A 15,035-nucleotide genomic window follows, 5' to 3' on the forward strand; every position below is an offset into this window, starting at 1 on the left:
AGGCCTGCTGCATTGTCTCAGCCATCACAGACTAAACAGACTAAACAGACTGTCGGAATTGTTCTAAAGATCGCCAATCCGACCAGCCGGTGCGGGGATATCAGTTCCTCGTTGGCCGGTTGCGTGTACCCTCGTTGTTGTTATTGCTGCCGTTAAGAGCTCCACGAGTTCTCGCGACGTTCAAAAGAGTGCAAGCTTTCCGCTCCTGAGACAGGGGTCTTTTTGATGTTTTCCGGTTGCAGGATGCAAGGTCGTGAATATGGCACGGGCTTTATCCGTCCCGGAACACTTCCCGCAGTTCATAGCCGGCGAGTCTGAGCAATCCATCGATACTACTCACAGATTTTCGTCCGCAACACACGACAATTTGTGATACCGACCGATCATCTTACTCATGGCTTCTATGGAGTAAGATAGAGTGGTTAAAGAGGCCTTTTGAGCATGCACAAAAAAGCTGTGGGGTTGTGCAGTACATAGGCGCCAGCCTGGTGAGCATGTCAACTCCTTTACTATGATGATGATGATGATGATGCGATATGGTTTGTTTTTCTCGTTGTACATCCTACTGACTCAAGTTTCCCATTGCGGTATCCTGCCCGTCCCAGTTTGCTAGCTCTCCAAGCAGGATCGTGTCATGGCGATCAGCATAAGCTCAAGCGCGATTGTTGGCTAACAAAAAATACTACACAAGTCTGCAGGACAATTTAGGCGCGGTGGATGCTCTGGCTCACCGTCTTGATTCCCAATTTGCTCTGATCATGCCAGGATGATTATAGTGTAAGTACTTGATCTTACGCACACCACACCCAAGTACATGGGATGAATTCATCGGGCAGCAGTTCACTTTCCTTTAACCAGCACATACGTGTGTTGTTGGCTTTTGTTCCACTGCGTTAAGGGCAGCTCAACCTATAGAATTGACTGAATGGTTTACTCTTATCACACTCGGAAAATAAAAGAAGGGCCTCAAAGAACGTCTGGCAGTAAGCAGCCTCAATGGCATTGGCCCCGGCATGTGCATTGATGATTAGTACACTGCGCTTTGTGGCATGGCAAAGGCCACCGAGGTGATCCTGACAGCTGTGGTGTAAGAGCCTCAGTGTGAACAATCAGAGAAGACGCATGGCCCGAAAGTTCCAATCGCAAGCAGTATCCTGATAGCTCCCCCTCAGGGTATCAGAAAAATTGGCCGCTGAGAGCATAAGAGACTAAATTAGTAGACCACTTTATGCTCCTTAGACTATAGCTCTTAGACTATTTATTTTTATAACCTGAGACTTAGGAGGCCATTTTTTCTACTACCCACTAGCTCCCCCTTTCAAGTGGATCAGTATTACGAAACCTTCTGCTCTATAGGCTTCACTGTCCGCAAGTTAGAGACATGAACATTTCAACTCTTAATACAACGACTCCGAATTTGTTGTCCCCAGCAGGGCCGTATCGCGATCCGTCGTTGGGGGTACCACATAATGTTACATCCTTTGCACCAACAGCAGCACTAATTAACCAACAGGTTATACTCACTAGTGAGTAGCAGAAGAAATGACCTCCTAAGTCTTAGGGTACAAAAATAAGTAGCCTAAGAAATATAGTCTAAAGAGCATAAAGTGTTCTATTAATTTCGTCTCTTATGCTCCCAGCGGCCAAATTTTCTGATACCCTGAGGACTCACAATGCTCTCAGTGGAATCACAACCCTGCTATATCAAACCCTGTATCGGATAATTAACGGTACTAAAGTCATGGTTAATACTTCTTCGGTTGGTTTGGTATAACAGCCTGCCTTTCCAACGGTAGCTGTTAGGTTGATGACACACTTGTCCACCTTCTCATACAAGCAAACGAGCCGAGAGACACAGCCAACAGGTCTGCATGAATTTTCAAGGATGTCTAGGCAACACTGGAGCATGGAAACACACAGAACGCTCAACATTACTGCGTCTTGTAGATCAGGTGAGACAAGGAATATGCGAGACAACTTTGCTAGTCCTATCCAGGTCAAAATAATGTTGGCGTAGTTTCATTCTGTGTGGATGCCCTCTTGAAAATCTAGTTGACTGTTGTTTCTTGCTGCAACTGCACATCCACCGCTCTTTGCGCACAGGCCTGAGACAGCACAGAAGTACCCCAAAGACATGTCCTATCGTTGATGGAAAGTCAACTCTGGTTGTGTGGATAAGCATGCAGGATGTCGCATCATCCTTGGTCCAAAGTTTTTCCTTTCCGTGCAAATTGAAGGCCACAATCAAACTTGGTTGGATCCTCAAAGTCTCGGAGGGTCTTTAAAGGGTACTGTCGATTATGAAGACTCTTGTACTCTGATACTGATTGACCCTGATGAATTCATTGCCTTCCCTGCGCCGTCAAAATGACATATTTCGGCTACATTTCCCAAACGCCAAACCATGCACAACTAACCCTTTACTGCTCATTCACGAGGATGTCCTCTATACGTTCTGGCTCAATTGCTGCTTCTTCTCGTTTCGTCCGTCAGGAGTGTACCTATTATCATGGTTAGAAATCGCGTTCTAAGCTTTGATCTGGAGGCCGTGTCGTACTTGAGAAGCTTCTCGATGAGGTCCACGTGGGTCATAATCATACGGCGGCAGCAGTATCGCTTGAGACCGAGCTCGTCCATAGCGTCGCTATATATTTCATTAGTATTCTATCAGCACGACAGAATAATAGTCGACCTACCCATCGGTCTTACGGGGATCTGCGATCAGTTGAAGGTAGCGCTCCCAAAGGTCTCCAGTGACCTATGAATCAATAATCAGCAAGAAGCGCGGCTGGCGCATCAGGTTTGGTGACCTACCTTTCCACAGGAGAAGCAGCGAATAGGAATAATCATCGTGACGGGATTTCGTAAATGCGCGGGTTCGTCGGATACGTCCAAAAGATTTGCGACAAGAGAAAGAGGCACGTTACAAACAAAGCTTGCCGTGATTTAGCGTTGTAGCTCGTCTTAGAAAATAAATTCTGCTTATCGGCATTCCGGGGTTTATCCGGAAACTAACTTATCTTATCGGCAACAAAAAGTTCGCAGGCGGGACCAAAATTTCTGCGAATCTCTATCCAGTAGAGTGCTAGGCAGGTCAACTTTGTTACCTTTTTCTCTGACGTCGAACTTTAACAAACGTCACAAGCACATTGTCGATATCGTGTATAGAGGAGAAGGTGGTGAAAATGGCTGGCAACAAAAGCCCCCGATCAAAACACGACCCGAACAAGAAGCGCAAACGGGATCTAAATGAAAACGACTCGAGATCAAAGCGACTAAGGGCTGAGCGCAAGGCAGCCAAAGCCAATGGATTAAACGCGAGCACGAATGGAGTGGTTTCTGAGGTGCCCGAGATCTCTGAGGCCCTGACAGAGACTGGAGCTAGAGAGATTGAGGTTGTTCGACAATTCGACAATACAGAGGCAGGATGGCGCGTCTCTAAGCCTATGGGCGGCAGGATGCTTGACATCGACCCTGTATTGACAGAAGATGAACAGTGAGTTGAATAATCCTAGGTGTTTGTGCGCCTTGCTAATCCACGCAGATACCTCATTTTGGCGTACAACACCTCGATCCAGGTGTACTCAGCAGCCGACTCTCTCCTCGTTCGAAGAATTTCAATCACAGCAGCCGAAGCCTCCGATGAGAAGACAACAGCTCCCGCTCATATTGTCGCTATGCGGCAATCAAAGCAGAACTCCGATATCGTTTGGGTAGCCACCTCGGACGGCCGCGTCTGCCAGGTCAACTGGACCAGCTCCAAGGCCCCCGAATTCTTCCAGACACAGTCCAAGACCGCCAATGCCATGGCTCTTGTGACAAAGAAGGTTTCCGGCAAGGATACGGAGATCATTTTTATCGCAGAGTCAGACAAACCAGGCCGAATCGAGGTTGTTGCATACCCAGCTACGACAACAGAGTCTGAGCACAAGGTCGTCTTCGTCATGAAGAGGCCTGGCAACGGCCTGCAATTGCTCGAAACTAGTGAAGATGGGCACTTGGTCGGTGCCATCAACGATCGCCTGTTCTTTGGTATGCCTTCGCAGGATCAATTCGACAGCCTGGCCGTACTAGACTACGAGATTTACACCTTCGATATCCCTGACCTGGTCAGCTCTCTTGACCTCCGAGTGTATCCTAGATCAGCAAAGAGGTTGCAACAATTGAATGCTCCTGTTTTGGATATCATTGTCGGTGGTGCGCGCGGTATGATCTACCTTTACCACGATGCGCTTGCTCGAAGCCAGGCGCTTGCCAAGCCTGGATCTGAGAGGGAGCTTATTCAAGCGCAGAACTACCATTGGCACCGTAAAGCTGTGCATGCCGTCAAGTGGTCGCGCGACGGTATGTTCTTCTCCCTGTATTGCTGAAATTTTTGTTCTTACTAATGCGCCACAGGTAACTACATGATTTCAGGAGGTTCAGAAAACTCTCTTGTTCTGTGGCAGATGGATACAGGAAAGAAAGATCTCCTTCCTCATCTCTCTGGCAGTGTTGAGAACATCACGGTTTCTGCCAGCGGATCCGCATATGTTGTTCATCTCGACGACAACTCGGTCTTGGTTCTTTCAACCGCTGAGATGAAACCTACAGCATACATCGCTGGTATCCAGTCAGCCGCCATTAACGTCACCACGCCCAAAGACCAGCTTGTTCAGCGTACATGGACAACCCCTTCACATGTGCAGCGACCCATCCCAGCCGTCATCAGCCCCAAGGATCAGTCAAGACTTAATGTGTGTGTTGGTAACGGTCGCCAGGCTACTCTAGCAGGAGGTTTCTCGGCTCCTCTATTGCAGACCTTTGACCTCGAGAGTTTCCGAAGCGTTTCTAAGCAGGCTTTGGCTCGAACACAGCCAACAGATGTCAACATTACCAACAAGGGCAGCCCCATTGAGGAGCCTCTCATTACTCATCTGGCCTTCTCTGCCAATGGAGACTGGCTTGCCAGCGTGGATACCTGGGAGCCCTCGCCTCGAGATGTGGACAACGTTACCAGCGACATGAGGGATCAATTTATCAAAGAACGGCGTGAAGTTTACCTCAAGTTTTGGGAAGCCCAGCAAGGCGACGAACAAATTGCTCTTGTTTCCAGAATTAATGCTCCTCATGCCACACACCGTAACGAAGCAGTTCTCGATTTGGCTTCAAATCCTGTCTCGACGTGCTTCGCTACTATTGGTACCGATGGTACTGTTCGTATGTGGCGTCCTAAGACAAGATCCCAGAATGGAGTTGTAGTCAAGGGACCCAACGGCCGCGAGGTTTTCACCTGGAGCTGTTCGCAGATAATTGCCGTTGGCGATGGCGTGCCTCAAGACGGTGTGGTTGATATTCCCGAGGCTTATACCAACCAAGAGCCTCAAGGAAGTGTCGCCTTTTCAGAGGATGGATCTACTCTCTTTGTGGCTTTCGGAACTGCTGGTTCCGGTGCGGTTTATGTGATTGACGCTGCGTCAGGTGATCTGGTTAAGACTCTTGAAGGCCAGTGGAAGGGTCAATTGCGATCCATCTGTGTGCTATCGCCTTTCGTTATCATCCTGTCTGACGAGCTCCGAGTTTACGATGTTGTCAGCGATGAGTTGCGATATGGTGTTGTGATACCCAAGACAAAGGACAATGCGCTACTCCAACTAGCCGTCGACCATACTTCAGGACACTTTGCTTTAGCTTTGCCTGCCAAGGAAGGATCTCTTCTTGCCGTTTTCGAGCCTGAACATATCGAGCCCCTAATGGTGCGCAGCACACCTCAAAGAGTTGTCAGTCTAGTTTCTGCTCCCGAGACAAGCGGATTCATCGCCCTGGATGATGCTGCACAAGTCTGGGTGGTTGCTGAGGGATCAGACTCTTCATCTCTGGCCACAATTCAACCCCTTGAAGATCTCCGTCTTGAGGGTATTGATACCAACAGCACCGAAGTTGGTCTTATCGATGAAGACGAGGATATGGTCAGCGATGCTGATGAGGCCGAGGTTGAAGATGCTGCTGAGCCTGAAGATGTCGAGATGGAAGACGACGATTTCCACCCCAGCGTGATCCAGCAACAACATCTATCAGATATCTTTGATGCCGCACCGGCATTTGCTGCCCCTCCGGTTGAGGATATGTTCTACAAGGTGATGGGCCTACTTGCGACAAAGCCACTGTCATCATAAGAAGAAAAGGCAGATGAGAGAAAAGTGTTTATATAATAAGGTGCGGTCAAAAGCTAAGCTAGAATGTTTTGTCAAAAAAGGGGATCATCACGCGCGCATGTAACTATGCATTCATTATACTGGACTCGGTCTGGTTGGATATGGGGGGGATCTTGGGAAGATTAGATGATCGCAGCGCCGGCGTTAAGCAGGTCTGAATACCAGCTTTCACTCAGTTTCAAAATGTAATAAGGAACATGTCCGACATCGGCATGGTATCTGTATTCTGTGCGGGTGACAAAGAGAGGCGATCACCAAACGGTCACCCCCCCCGGCATTGCTCGGGAATCGGATGCGGGGGAGACCCAGACGACGGTAGTAGACGTCTTCTGGTGGGCCAATCGCGCCATGGCATGATGAGGTGATGGGATGGGTAACCTGTGTTGGCTACTTATTAGTAGTAGACAAGAAGAGAAAGATACCAAGTTATTTATTTATTGACAGTTACAATATTTGTTCAGCTTCAAAGATCATTTACCTTGAACCGTGAATCAAAATGTCGTTCACGTCAATTCCCATCCTGGACTTGGCTGCGGCTCGAGATCCAGCTACAAAGCCTCAGTTTCTAACAGAACTTCGTCATGCGTTGATGGAAGTTGGTTTCTTGTATCTCAAGAACGTCGGTATCGAAGATGAGTTGTTTCAAAGGGTTATCAAACTTGGAAAAGGATTCTTTGATATTCCAGAAGAAGAGAAGTAAGTAACGGCATACCTATCTTATTCTCTGCTATTCCCATATGCTAATCACTCAACTCACTTGTCTAGACTCAAGATTGAGATGAAGAATGCGCCCTCATTTCTTGGCTACTCACGTCTCTCGGCAGAAATTACAGCTGGACAGGTCGACCACCGAGAGCAAATCGATCTCTCTACAGAACATCCTGTCCCTGAACCTGGAGCTCCTTTATATCGCAACCTACTAGCGCCCAACCAGTGGCCGTCTGAGGACTCACTGCCCGAGTTTCGCAAGGTCTACACAGATTACATGGAGCGTATGGGCAAGATCTCAATTCAGTTCACTTCTCTCATCGCCGAGGCCATCGAGCTCCCCAGCGATGCCTTCAACAAGTACTTTGACAAAGATCAGCAGCACAAGCTCAAGATCGTCAAGTACCCTGACGCAAAGGAGCTCGGCATTCAAGGAGATGCGCAGGGTCAGGGTGTAGGTCCTCATAAGGATAGCATGCTCTCCAGCTACCTTCTTCAAGCCACTTCACACAAAGGTCTTCAGGTACAAAACATCCGTGGCGAGTGGATAGATTGCGAGCCGATCCCAGGAACGCTTGTTGTGGCTATTGGCCAGGGTCTCGAGGCACTTACACAAGGCGTCTGCGTATCAACGACACATCGCGTGCTCTCTCCTGCGGCAGGATCAGGCGCACGCTTCTCAATCCCCTTCTTCCAGGGTGTGCGCATGAGCGCTGAGTTCGAGGATCTCGAGAAAGTTGGTGTTGGCCTTGTACCTGAGGAAGTGAGGGAGCAGCGACGAAAGATTGTAGAACGCAATGGAGGACGGATTGATGACGTCGAGTTTACTTTCCGTGCTGGTGGTGTATCGAAGAATCTTGGCGAGGCGACGCTGAGGAACCGCGTAAAGAGCCATCCTGATGTTGGAGAGCGATGGTATCCTGATATCCTGGCTAGCATCCGTGAAGAACAGGCCAAGGCGAAGCACCAAAAGGAATCTACAGCTCCAGCCGTAGAAGCGCCTCCAAAAGCTGTGGAGGCCCATTGAGTTGATTGCAAGACACTGAGAAGCAATATAGCATGAGGAATGTGTTGTTAAAAAAAAGAACTGTATAAAGTTATCATGAGTCCCTGCCAGTCATCTAAACTTTTCTCGTCTCTCCATGTTCTCGTGCAGGGCCATCACACCACAGTACGCCTCGCTTCGCTAAATGGTTTCCATTTTCACTTTTCTTTTTCTTCTCTCTTTTTCTTTTTCTTCGTCTCGGTTCCTTTTCTCGGTACGATATCGTTATCGTTGTCTCAAGTCAAGGCGGCTCTCCAGCATAGTCGGTTTACTCCTGGAAGGTAGGGAAGCAGTCGGCGATGGCCTTGCCGTGCTTGTTCTCGGCGTGCTCTTTCAGACTGGGGGAAAAGCAAGTTAGTTAACTGATCAGTGGGGGAGAAGTGGAGGGCATACGCAGGGGCCTTTGTGGTCTTGAGGAAGGTAGATTTGCAGATCTGGCACTGAATGTCGCAAGCCTTTTCGTTCTACGCACATCACATGTTAGCAGGCAAGACTACGAGAAAGAAAAGAGCTGTTTAGTGTTTACTTACCACCTTGAGCTGGGACTTGGCAGTGTTCTTGTCCTTAGCAGCGCGCTCGCGCTTCTGTTGAGCCTTGGCACCCTGTATTGTAACATGTCAGCAAACGATGCGATAGTGACAGTGTCATGGAGAGGAACTGTTTAGCTTACGTTACCCATGATTGCGATTTAGTCTGGTTGAAAGAAGAATAGGTGGATAGAAGAGGGTGTGCTGTAGAAACTGGCGGTGTTGAGGGATTCAGAGTGTGTGTAAGTTTAAAGAGGATGCAAAATAAATGGGATGGGATTTGTCCTGCACGGGAAAAACGGAAACTCTTGTCCCCTCGCTATCACTCTTTCGGGCACGCCGTTATCTTTGCCTTCAGCAATTGGACTGATTTATTTTTGTTTACCTACAACTTTTTCACCCGCTTCGCTTCGTTAGTCTAGGTACCTAGTTAGTCCATTTCAGGGTCTCGACCGTTCCAGAAAACCACGAGAGTAGCAATTAATCTACAGGGTCCATTAACTGGGGCAACATGGGTTACCGTTTAATACTGTCACTGACAGATTCACCAACTAACAATACCTAGTATAGAGATTGAGATTGACTATCTATATGTTTATGCAAATTTAATATCTTAATAACACAACTTTTCTCTTGTATTTCAGCTGGCTTGACTCCTACCTTCACAAGGATGGATGGATGTCACCACCAAACCAAGACAGCCAAATAATGCCAAAGCAAAGGATCCGTTTTAGGCTCACACGGCAACTGTCTCAGTAAGCCCTGGGCAAAGCTTATTGATTCCCCCGACTTTTGCCAAATGCATAGCCTTGATTGAGATGATGGGGTGAGCTAACATCCGTGTAAGCGGCGGGTATAGTGGCATATAGCCCGGCCAAGTTAGCAGCAACTAAGCTGACCTCCAACCTGGCCCTATCAGATGTGACAACACCATGAAGGAAGCTCTTCCATGCGGCTCACAGCCTGACTTGTTTCCTTAGTATGCCTCCGTATCTAAGCGGGGAAAATTCACTTGGCTGCTGACCATTCTAACTAGCCCAAGTCACCATAATAATGGCGCAAAGGATAATACTTTACATACATTCCTATGCTCAAATCATCATCTATCTAAGAGAGATCCTCCCGTATGGTTAGACGCCAATATCTGACATGATAATAACGCCACGTTCTGCTAGTACTGTACGTCTTCGCGCATAGATATCCGTGCCCCTTTCAACTTCCCACGTCGACGAATGGGCGATGGCTTCAGGATTGCAAGTCAAGCTAGATTTGATTATCCTGTTATGTGCATCGGTCTTTTACTTGTACTTGATGTAAGCGGGGTCATGGTTAGTGCTGGTGCTTCCACCATGCGTAAACATATAAAAGACAGCTGCGAAGCTCTGTAACATGTCCATTTTCTCATGCACCTGCCCCATCGTTGCAGCTTTCTTTTCAGATAAACATGACTCAAAACAAGTTCTCATCCCTGCGTGACAAGCTTGTCCAAGGGAGACTCCTACTCCCAGGAGACGAAGGTTATGATCAAAGTCTCGAAAGATGGAGTCGCACTTGTGTCAAGCCTGCTGTGAGTCAATATATCGCTATTATATACCACACAACTTACTCTTTTGTAGGCGGCTGTAGCCCAACCCAGGACTGCTGAGGAAGTTAGCGCCGTCGTCAAGTTTGCAACTTCGAATGGAGTCAAGTTCAATGTCAAAGGAGGAGGCCACAGTTCCTCACAGACATCCAGCTCTCCATCGCCGGAGGGTATGGTCCTAGATCTTTCTCTGATGCGTGATGTCTCGGTAGACGCTGACGCGCAAACCATCACCTTTGGGGGAGGCTGCTTGTGGAAAGATGTCGATGAAGCCCTTTGGGCCAAAGGGCTAGCTACTGTGGGAGGAACTGTCTCCCACACTGGCGTCGGCGGTCTCACCCTGCATGGAGGTTATGGTATCTTGAGTGGAATCCATGGGTTGGCTATCGATAACTTGATTGCATGTCAAGTTGTCCTAGCAGACGGAAGCATCGTGACCGCATCAGCCTCAGAAAACCCGGATCTTTTCTGGGCACTTAGAGGTGCCGGTAGCAGCTTTGGTGTTGTGACACAGTTCACTAGCAAAGCCCATCCACAAGGAGACATTTGGGGAGGTATGGCCCTTTTCTCCCCTGACAAACTCCCAGCTATTATTGATTTCACAAACACATGGGGGGCTACCAATGATGGCAGACAAATTCTCCTTGTTGCCTTCGCACACGTACCTCCTGGTCCGGATCCCAATGCACCCAGACCCCCTATTGTCGTTGTGCGGATGGCCCAGGTCGGGGACAACCCATCTGAAGAAGGTCCCAAATATTTTGCCCCCATCTTGGAAATGGAGGCAATAATGAAACAGGTTGGGTCCATGCCTTATCCTGCAATGAATCAGGCTGCAGACGACCAAATGGGCCCCGGTAGCCGATACTTGCTTGGTGGTTCCAACTTCACTCTTCCCATGAAGCTCTCTACCGCCGAGGCGATACGCGATCGCTTCCATGGGTTCACCGAGAGCACGCCCGGTGCAAATGAATCTATCGTATTGATCGAATGCATACCACATCAGAAGATCAGGGAGGTTCCTGTCGAGTCAACAGCCTTCAACTCGCGTGGCAAGTACTTTATCATGGGCGTCATGTACAAGTACGAGGATGAAGGCCTCGATAACGAAATTCGCCAATTCAACCGTACTTTTCAAAATGAAGTTCGTAAGTTGGGATATAACGACGAATCCCTGGCGGATGGTATTGGCAATTACCTTAATTATGCCAATACTGGGAACATTTCAGCCGAGGAAGCATTTGGGACGCATTCAAAGCGCTTGGTGGGATTGAAGAAGAAATATGATCCCGAAAATGCCTTTGACAAGCTGTGGAAATTGGTTGGCAAGGTTGAAGACAATTGGATTGCTTGATGCTGTAGACATTAAAGTTTATTGTTAGCATAATACAATCCAAACTTCTGCTCTTTGCTTTTTTGAAATTACGAAAGTCTGGCTTATACGCGATTGTCTGCGCAGAATTCTGACGTATCTCAACCAGGATATTTTACAGAAACACAAGAGACGAAATTAGTGAGACACTTTACGATTCTTAGACCATGGTTCTTAGACTGTCTATTTTTGTACCCTGATACTCAAGAGGCCCGCACTAGAGAAGGAAGTTACCATCGCGCACCGTGCGAGTTTCTTTCCTTCTTTCGCGTCGCGTTCGACTGCACCCAACTTACATTCAACTCTACAACTATACTATCTCTCATTTTCTTATGGTTACTTTGAAAAGTCCTCAGCTTCTGTCTTGTAAAAGAATCATCGAGTGCGGAATAAAACAATTTACACTTCTTGTACCTCAATCTCAGTCACTACTCAGAATCAAGTGTCCTTCCACCGTATGCAGTCAATATCACAGAATGGCATCCTCACCAAGCATTGCCTCAGCTGATAAAGTCAGTCTCGAGGAGTTCAATCGACTACTTCTTCGATATCCGTCTGTTATTCAAAGAATTTCTGATGAAAAAGGTGGTACGTTTACTTCTCAACACGCACTGTAATCGATATCCCTTCAGAAACAGGCTGATAGTCATCGATCGTTATAGTCAAGAATGGCCAGAAGTCACTCAAGGACCTCGACGAATATCGTTACAGCGAAGCACTGGATTGCTTTGATGCCGGCAAAAGAATCCGCCCAATGACAATTGACGACATCAAGACCCTTGTTGAGTGGAAATTGTAAGTAGCCTGCCCTCTCGTGTCTATTTGTTAACGAACGATCAGGCGTCATGGAAAGTTTAGGCCAACACTTATGAAACTCGTCTCATCTAATGACCCAAATGATGCCCAAGATGTCATCAAGCAAGCTCTTGAAATATACGACGAAAAGGCAGACACTGTGGCAACTGTAGATGTATTAACCAAGCTTCGAGGCATTGGCCCCGCGACAGCATCTTTACTCTTGGCTGTTCATGATGCAAGTCGGGTCATCTTCTTTGCCGACGAGGCTTTCTGGTGGCTATGCTGCAGTGGGAAGCAGACTCCTATCAAGTACAATGCTAAGGAGTATCGCATGCTATGCTCCGAAGTTGACGGCTTGCGAAATAGGCTTGGCGTGAAAGCAAGTGACATAGAAAAGGTTGCATATGTCCTGATGAAGCAACCAGGTCCAACGGAGCAATCGCATGATGCTGCACCTGTCAAGAAGGAGAAAGGGAGCACATCGACAACAGCACCGACAAAGAAGAGGAAGGTCAATGAAAAAGAGACTAGGAAAACGGACAACGCCGTCAAACAGCAACCTTCACTTCGTCGATCGAAACGTGTCAAGTCCTAGCTAGTCCTACGTGACGAACTAGTGCTCATAACTAGGCGACGCCTTGTCTCTTCACATGCACTTACAAAGTTCTCCAGTGCAGGGTTATCAGATCCAGCCTGTCGGATTCCACAGCTGGTCGCTACACGACAGCGCCCTAAGCTGACCAAGGCAATCAAGACAACATATCTCGAAGGATCGGATACCCGGGCCGTGACGGCGTCAACATCCGAAGAATTTCCGACAGACGACGGGTTCTTATGTTGAAATCAATGGCTCAGTGCCTGGTTGATGAAATCCGCCATGAAGTGGCTAGAGAGTGGTGACGGGCCTTGTCGGCTGTGTGTATAAAAGCCGTACACCTCACGAATCGAGCATATCGAGGTTTCTCCCCAAGTGGCGATCGAAATTCGTCTCTGCTATTGCTTAAATAGTTGATTTCGCTTCTTGTCTTCTGCAATATACACATAATTAAACCAACTCACAGTGGTTCAGTGCAACTTACCTATCTGCTATCTCTGATAACCAACTACATATATCCATCCACAAGCTTCAAAACATGGCACCAAAGGGTCACCGACATGGACCTTCAAGCAGCATGTTTGCTCAGATTACTGAACCTATACCCCTGCCTTCCCGGTTCGCACGGATCAAAAAAGATCTCATCGAGGGTAAACAAGATCAAATCAAGGCCGCATGGACAAGACTACTCCTCGAGTTGAAGACTCAAATCGATATCATTGCCAAGGCGGGCCCAGATATCTACCCTTCCATCGACTTTGAAGATCTTAAAAACTCGTCCGGGACGAATTCCTTCTCTTCCGCACTCAAGGGTCGTGGTGTCGCAGTTGTTCGGAATGTGATACCTCGTAGTCTGGCTGCAGAGTGGAAGGCAGAGACGGAAGCCCATCTGGAACATCCCCGAGCTCGACGGCTTCCAACCCACGATCCTCATCTCTATGGTGTCTATTGGTCTTCTGGACAAATCAAAGCTCGAGCACACCAGAACATTATTTATACCCAACGTTTCTTGATGAACTTATGGCACTCGTCCGACCCAAAAGCACTTGTGAGCCCCAACTTTCCTGTCAGCTATGCCGACCGCATGAGAATTAGAACACCAGACGATGAAGCATGTTCCCTCAGCGTTTATGTCGATGGAGGGAGTGTGGAGCGTTGGGAACCTGACGGATATGGTTCAGCTGCAACTTATCAGCCCATTTTCGATGGTCGCTGGGAGGAATGGGAGCCATGGGAGAGCAGTACTCGACTAAAGGTGACGAGTGATTTATACAATGGCGATGGGTCTTGCAGCATGTTCCGCATGTTCCAGGGCTGGGTTGCTTTGAGTGATGTTCCTTTTGGTCAAGGCACCCTTCTATTGTGTCCGATGATTCGTCTTACAACTGCGTACCTTCTCCTCCGACCCTTTTTTGTTCCCAGAGACTCTTTGCCCTCAGGCTCAGACTTCCTCTTACCAGAGAATTGGATTCTTGAGGAACCGCCCTCATCTGTGATTCAAGGGGCATTGCCATCCTACACGCAAGAGCTCAACAAAGCTCTACATCCTCACCTCCAACTGGATCGAAGCATGATCCCAATACCAAAGCTTGAACCAGGAGACTATCTTGTCTGGCATCCGGATGCTGTTTATGCTCTTGATCGTCGTCACCGCCCAGACACACCTGCCACCACGATTGTATATCTCCCAGCTTGTCCTTTGACTCAAACGAATGCACTCTATTTAGCCCACCAGCGCAAGGGGTTTCTACAAGGCGAACCAGGGCCCGACTTCACTGGTGCCCTCACTGGTGATGTAGCTATAGGGGGCGAGCAGGCTATACGACAGGTTGGCGAAGCAGGAGGTGTGGATGGTATGCGGGCCATGGGTCTTTTGCCATGGGATGAAGACGAAGCCAAAGACGATATTGAATACGCTGTGTTAGAGATGGCCAACAGTGTTTTGTTTCCCGAAAAGTACGACATAGGGTATTGAATCGTTCGCTGTTTGTAGTTTGTATCAGTAGTAAGTAGGTAATGATAATTTATTTGGATTGGAACGCTTATATCACACATGGTAGCGAAAATAGAAAAAAAGATGGCCTGAATAATGATATTTTGCATACGCCAGACCCTGGTGACTGAAACACCAAGACGGCCAATCCAACATCACGATTCTATAAGTATGAAAATTCGAATACAATAAATGGTTGATCGTCCTATACACGTCCGATC

At 47.9% G+C, this 15,035-nt stretch overlaps 7 protein-coding genes across 7 annotated transcripts; 5 read left to right on the forward strand and 2 right to left on the reverse strand.

Annotated features, from left to right (window-relative positions):
- Positions 1–2,446: 2,446 nt before the first annotated feature.
- Positions 2,447–2,850, reverse strand: RPB10 (DNA-directed RNA polymerase II subunit L; the record flags this gene model as incomplete). Its single annotated transcript, XM_044845557.1, has 4 exons — positions 2,447–2,501; positions 2,558–2,644; positions 2,697–2,758; positions 2,815–2,850. The coding sequence occupies 4 exons, from the start codon at positions 2,848–2,850 to the stop codon at positions 2,447–2,449; spliced, it is 240 nt and encodes a 79-aa protein (XP_044711473.1).
- A 335-nt stretch (positions 2,851–3,185) lies between these two features.
- Positions 3,186–6,155, forward strand: FPOAC1_000950 (uncharacterized protein; the record flags this gene model as incomplete). Its single annotated transcript, XM_044845558.1, has 3 exons — positions 3,186–3,496; positions 3,545–4,344; positions 4,399–6,155. The coding sequence occupies 3 exons, from the start codon at positions 3,186–3,188 to the stop codon at positions 6,153–6,155; spliced, it is 2,868 nt and encodes a 955-aa protein (XP_044711474.1).
- A 535-nt stretch (positions 6,156–6,690) lies between these two features.
- FPOAC1_000951 (uncharacterized protein) lies at positions 6,691–7,929 on the forward strand (the record flags this gene model as incomplete). Its single annotated transcript, XM_044845559.1, has 2 exons — positions 6,691–6,890; positions 6,960–7,929. 2 exons carry the CDS (start codon positions 6,691–6,693, stop codon positions 7,927–7,929), a joined length of 1,170 nt encoding a protein of 389 aa, XP_044711475.1.
- A 286-nt stretch (positions 7,930–8,215) lies between these two features.
- On the reverse strand, positions 8,216–8,626 carry FPOAC1_000952 (uncharacterized protein; the record flags this gene model as incomplete). Its single annotated transcript, XM_044845560.1, has 4 exons — positions 8,216–8,285; positions 8,341–8,411; positions 8,478–8,549; positions 8,618–8,626. 4 exons carry the CDS (start codon positions 8,624–8,626, stop codon positions 8,216–8,218), a joined length of 222 nt encoding a protein of 73 aa, XP_044711476.1.
- Positions 8,627–9,918: 1,292 nt separating this feature from the next.
- Positions 9,919–11,410, forward strand: FPOAC1_000953 (uncharacterized protein; the record flags this gene model as incomplete). Its single annotated transcript, XM_044845561.1, has 2 exons — positions 9,919–10,041; positions 10,091–11,410. 2 exons carry the CDS (start codon positions 9,919–9,921, stop codon positions 11,408–11,410), a joined length of 1,443 nt encoding a protein of 480 aa, XP_044711477.1.
- A 494-nt stretch (positions 11,411–11,904) lies between these two features.
- On the forward strand, positions 11,905–12,821 carry FPOAC1_000954 (uncharacterized protein; the record flags this gene model as incomplete). Its single annotated transcript, XM_044845562.1, has 3 exons — positions 11,905–12,016; positions 12,091–12,223; positions 12,269–12,821. The coding sequence occupies 3 exons, from the start codon at positions 11,905–11,907 to the stop codon at positions 12,819–12,821; spliced, it is 798 nt and encodes a 265-aa protein (XP_044711478.1).
- A 538-nt stretch (positions 12,822–13,359) lies between these two features.
- Positions 13,360–14,796, forward strand: FPOAC1_000955 (uncharacterized protein; the record flags this gene model as incomplete). The annotated part of the gene is made up of 1 exon (XM_044845563.1): positions 13,360–14,796. One exon carries the CDS (start codon positions 13,360–13,362, stop codon positions 14,794–14,796), a length of 1,437 nt encoding a protein of 478 aa, XP_044711479.1.
- Positions 14,797–15,035: the final 239 nt, after the last annotated feature.

This window comes from Fusarium poae, chromosome 1 (genome assembly GCF_019609905.1).
Source record: "Fusarium poae strain DAOMC 252244 chromosome 1, whole genome shotgun sequence".
Taxonomy (NCBI): Eukaryota; Fungi; Ascomycota; class Sordariomycetes; order Hypocreales; family Nectriaceae; genus Fusarium; species Fusarium poae.